The sequence below is a fragment of the Phycodurus eques genome, chromosome 13 (genome assembly GCF_024500275.1).
Source record: "Phycodurus eques isolate BA_2022a chromosome 13, UOR_Pequ_1.1, whole genome shotgun sequence".
Classification (NCBI taxonomy): domain Eukaryota; kingdom Metazoa; phylum Chordata; class Actinopteri; order Syngnathiformes; family Syngnathidae; genus Phycodurus; species Phycodurus eques.
Genome location: NC_084537.1, coordinates 17,113,192 through 17,118,291, shown reverse-complemented (window position 1 = coordinate 17,118,291; position 5,100 = coordinate 17,113,192). Strand labels below are relative to the sequence as shown.

The 5,100-nt window shown below is 44.9% G+C and overlaps 1 protein-coding gene across 2 annotated transcripts in view; it reads right to left on the bottom strand.

Moving 5' to 3' along the window:
• Positions 1-5,100, bottom strand: part of zfyve9a (zinc finger, FYVE domain containing 9a) — a 31,498-nt gene that overhangs the window by 4,554 nt on the left and 21,844 nt on the right. For both annotated transcript variants that reach the window (XM_061694876.1, XM_061694875.1), the window contains exons 12-15: positions 5,044-5,100; positions 4,858-4,962; positions 645-795; positions 484-564 (exon numbers count right to left, since the gene is read on the bottom strand). The exon at positions 5,044-5,100 is cut by the window's right edge and continues 26 nt beyond it. In XM_061694876.1, coding sequence (XP_061550860.1) covers positions 484-564; positions 645-795; positions 4,858-4,962; positions 5,044-5,100 — 394 coding nt within the window. The remainder of the gene's footprint in view (positions 1-483; positions 565-644; positions 796-4,857; positions 4,963-5,043) is intronic.

Here is a 5,100-nt window from a genome sequence, read left to right as displayed (position 1 = left end):
CCCACCTGTCCCAGCTTTTTTGGAACGTGTTGCAGCCATAGAATTCTAAGTTAATGATTATTTGCTAAAAACAATAAAGTTTATCAGTTTGAACATTAAATATATTTGTCTTTGTAGTGTATTCAATTAAATATAGGTTGAACATGATTTGCAAATCATTTTATTCTGTTTTTATTTGTTTAACACAACGTCCCAACTTCATTGGAATTGGGGTTGTCAAGAGAGTCCCACAGCCTGTGGGACTCTCAGGAGTCCCACAGGCTGTCCCCCCTGTGGGACTCTCAGGAGTCCCACAGGCCAAAACAGTAAGAACGTATATTGTAAAAACGAACAGTAAGAACGTATATTGTAAAAACGAATTGTTTAAAAAAAAACAGAGATAGAGCCAGGGTGCCAACAATGAACTGCAATATACTGGGCGAAAACTGAAGGGTCTTATGTCTCATTTGCCATGTTACAACTCCACAAACAACAGTGATCTACCTTCTACTATGCTGGTTTTGGCTAAGATGCCCGATGAGGCTTTCAGGGCACCGCTGAACACGAAGAAACAAGCGCCCGTCACTGAAAAGAAAGTAGACAGGACAATTGAGTGCCTGTGAAAAGTCCGGAGGAGGCAGTGGGAGTTTTTTTTTTTAGGTTACCTTTGCGCGGCTGGTGATGGATGCTGATGGCCTGCGTCTGGTAGTTGCCATCGTCGTTCTGCACACACACCAAGTGCGAGTCGGCGCGCTCATTGAAGCACGCACCCATGGCCAACACATGCTCATTGGATTTATTCATGGCCTTCATCAACTACAACGATATACACATACCCATGCGCACACACACAAGCACACACCCATGCATGCACGCACTCTCTCTCACACTCACACTCACACTCACACACACACACACACACACACACACACACACACACACACACACGCACACACACAGTGATTAAACCTAACTGCGGTAAAAACATCAAAAGGCATCGAGGCGACAGATTGCAGAAGAGGGAAGGCAGGCGGGTGTCGGCATCTGGAAGCTTGCTTGTTTTTTAATCCAGTCGGATTATCTGAATTCTTGATAGGCAGACCGAAACTTTTAAACACGAAGAGCTTTAGTCAAGAGACGGGGCAGCATCACATGACCCATTTTCAAATGTGGCATAAAAGAATACCCATGCCAACATACCATCCCACGCTGGAAAAAAAGTACATTTGAAGCTTTAGTTTATTTGGGTATAAATCATGGTGTGGCCAACATCATCCCCTGACCTCACCCTGACCTCATTGAGAACCTGAGCCTTATCATTAAAAAGATGATAGTATACCTCAAAACAATATCTCTGGGAGGCAATTGATGCATCATAATATCACAGAGGGGTTTCAATGTTAACTTTTTTTGTTGTTGTCAAAATAGCATTTTTTGGTATAACAATCTTTTTTCCAGTTCTTTACAACTTGTTAGTTTTTTTTTCCCTGTTGGGCATAATTTGGAACACTGGCTTTTGAGTGATGATGTAAAATCCCTGACTGTTGTCATCATGGTGGTTTTGTTCAATAAAATCCTGATTATTACATATGGTAATCTAATTTTGGATGAGGAAAAAAAAAAACCCACATCGAATGATCCACGACGTCGCTATGAACGCTTGGCCGCAGAGATATCCCCAACGGCCAATCAGAGCAAAACTGTTTTCCATATTTAAATTGAGAAGATCAGATATCCAATCAGAGCAAAGCCTATTTAAATGTGCGATATTAATGAGAAATCCACCCGTTTCAAATGCCAGGCATAAAAGACCAACAAGAATAGCTTGAAAAATGGCATGCTGGGCAATATCACCCCAAATTATCTCACAAACCCGATATAACAAAACAAAAGGCAGCTTCGATATAAATGAAAAATAGCGTACGTACATTACGGAGCTCCGTACACACTGCAGCCCGCATTTAGAGTCGCTGTTTTTTAACTGTACTCACCGTAGATGATGAATACAGTTTAACCGTACTCACCGCGTGAATTTGCATCTTTCATTCTCGCCGGTGTTTACGTTCCACCGCAAGCTAACACGAATGCCGCACTGCTAACGCTCGCTGAACAAGTAAACGTAAATTAAAAAAAAAAAAAAAACAGACTCACCCCTCATTTTTCTCAGGTACTTTAACAAAGCTAAACTCAACCACAAACTCCCTAAATTCAAGCAGCACATCGACTGTCCTACCAGGGAAAATAACATTTTAGATCACTGCTATACTACGCTAAATAATGTATACCGTGGCATACCTCATGCAGCACTGGGCTCGTCTGCTCACTGCTTAATTCACTTAATACCAACATACAGGCAAGAACTTAAATGCACGAAGCCTACAGTGAAAACAGTGAAAAAGTGGACCAATGAAGCAAAGACAGAACTTCAAAACTGTTTAGACTGCACAGACTGGAGTGTCTTTGAAAATTCAGTTGGCAGCCTGGATGTATATACGGACACTGTCATATCCTATATCAGTTTCTGTGAAGAGGTGTGTGTACCAATAAAGTCATTTTGCACATTCAATAACAACAAACCGTGGTTCACTGCCAAACTTAAGCAACTTCGCCAGGCTAAAGAGGACGCATATCGAAGTTGGGACAGGTCCCTGTATAATCACACCAGAAACCAGCTGACGAAAGAAATGAACATTGCAAAGAGAAACTATGCAGTAAAGTTAGAAAACCTGTTTAGCGCTAACGACTCTAAATCAGTCTGGAATGCATTAGAATCGCTAACCAATTACAAACAACGATCCCCCCAAGCTGAGAACATTAGTAGACTAGCAAACGACTTGAATACCTTCTACTGCAGGTTTGAAAAGGACACTTTCACACCCCACACCCACCCAGACGCACCACTGACCTCAATCACACCTCTGACTTCTGCGTTGACCATCCACGAACAGGATGTGAGACGCATCTTCAAACAACGAAAGATTAACAAAGCGGCAGGCACAGACCTTGTGTGCCCATCCTGCCTCAAAGTCTGCGTGGACCAGCTTGCTCCAGTCTTCACACAGATCTTAAATAGATCTCTGGAACTGTGCGAAGTACCAGCCTGTTTCAAATGCTCCACCATCATCCGAGACCCCAAGAAACCTGCAATTTCGGGTCTGAATGACTACAGGCCTGTCGCTTTGACATCTGTGGTCATGAAGTCCTTTGAACACCGCGTGCTGGACCACCTCAAGAGCGTGACAGGTCCCCTGCTGGACCCCCTGCAGTTTGCCTACCGAGCAAACAGGTCCGCGGATAATGCAGTCAACATGGGACTGCACTTCATCCGAGAACACCTCGATGGCGCGGGGACCTACGCGAGGATCCTGTTCGTGAACTTCAGCTCTGCATTCAACACCATCATCCCCGAACTCCTCTCCTCTAAGCTTCTCCAGCTCAGCGTCTCGCCTGCCATCTGCCAGTGGATTTACAGCTTCCTGACGGGCAGGACACAGCAGGTGAGGCTGGGGGACACCACCTCATCTACACGCACCACCAGCACCGGGGTCCCCAAAGTTTGTGTCCTCTTTCCGCTGCTCTTCTCTCTCTAACTAAACAACTGCACCTCAACGCACCCGGCTGTCAAACTCCTGAAGTTTGCAGATGACACCACAGTCATCGGTCTCATCAAAGACTGCGACGAGTCTGCGTATCGGCAGGAAGTGGAGCGGCTGGAGCAGTGGTGCGGCCGGCACAACCTGGCGCTGAACGCGCTCAAGACTGTAGAGATGATAGTGGCCTTCAGGAGCTTCGCCACAACTGCCCCTCACGCTGTCCAACTGCGTTGTGTCAACCATCGGAATTACAGTCTCTCAGGACCTGAAGTGGGAGTTCAACATCAACTCCATCCTCAAAAAGGCGTAGCAGAGGATGTACTTCCTATGTCTTCTGAGGAAGCACGGCCTGTCACAGGAGCTGTTGAGGCAGTTTTACACAGTGGTCATCGAATCAGTCCTCTGTTCTTCAATCATAGTCTGGTTTGGTGCTGCTACAAAAAAGGACAAACTCTGACTGCAGCGGGCAATCAAAACTGCTGGAAAGATTGTCGGTACTCCCCTACACACCCTTGAGAACTTGCACGCTGCCAGAACTAAGACAAGAGCATGCAAAATCCTCTTGGAACCCTCCACATCCTGGTCACGAGCTCTTCCAGCTCCTTCCTCCGGTAGGCGCTACCGAACAATGCAAACTAAAACTAGCAGACATTCCAACAGCTTCTTCCCTCTTGCCATTAACTTCTTAAACAGTTAACTTACAATTCCATTGCAACATGCTGCCAATTTTTTTGTCTTTAGTTTGTTGTAAAATTTCTGTCGGGCCAATTATACATTATTCGTGCACTCACTGTAGTAGTCTCAACACGCTGCACTATTTGCATATCTGTTGTTGACCAATACTAGCCACTCATGTGCCTGAGTAGCATCTGCACCATTTGCACAATCGACATTGTCCTAGACTATCGCACTACTATTCACTTTAAACTGAACACATTTCTTGTCTCGGCACCCTATGCACAATGGTCATTGCACCGGACTATTGCTCTATTAGTCATTCAAACTGCTCTCATTGCTAGAGAACTCTGCATCTTTTTGCACAATTGTCAAAACGTTTTCTCTGTCAATTGAGTGTCTGTTGTCGTACTAGAGCGGCTCCAACTACCGGAGACAAATTCCTTGTGTTTTTGACATACTTGGCGAAATAAAGATGATTCTGATTCTGATAAGGACACCAAAGATTATTAAAAAATTGACAGCATGTGACCTTTCAGAAAATGAGCAAAAACAGCACATGCCTAAAACTGTGGAACACACTTTGAATCAGGATGAGAATCAGGCTGACCTCGTTGTAGCGGTTGCTGGGGATCTTGATGCTTGTCTTCTTCACCTCCATGTCCACTACCAAGCCTTTAACCACTGGCAATGCGTATTGGTAGTTGCGGAAGTCCTGTGGGACAAATGACACAATATATGATGACACAAATGGTATAGTGGCGGTGGCAGTTATTGAGTGAACGTAAAGTCTTACTGCCAGAAGATTCATGATGGTGTGACCGGTCTCGCCAAAGAGCGGTTTCCGGAAGCG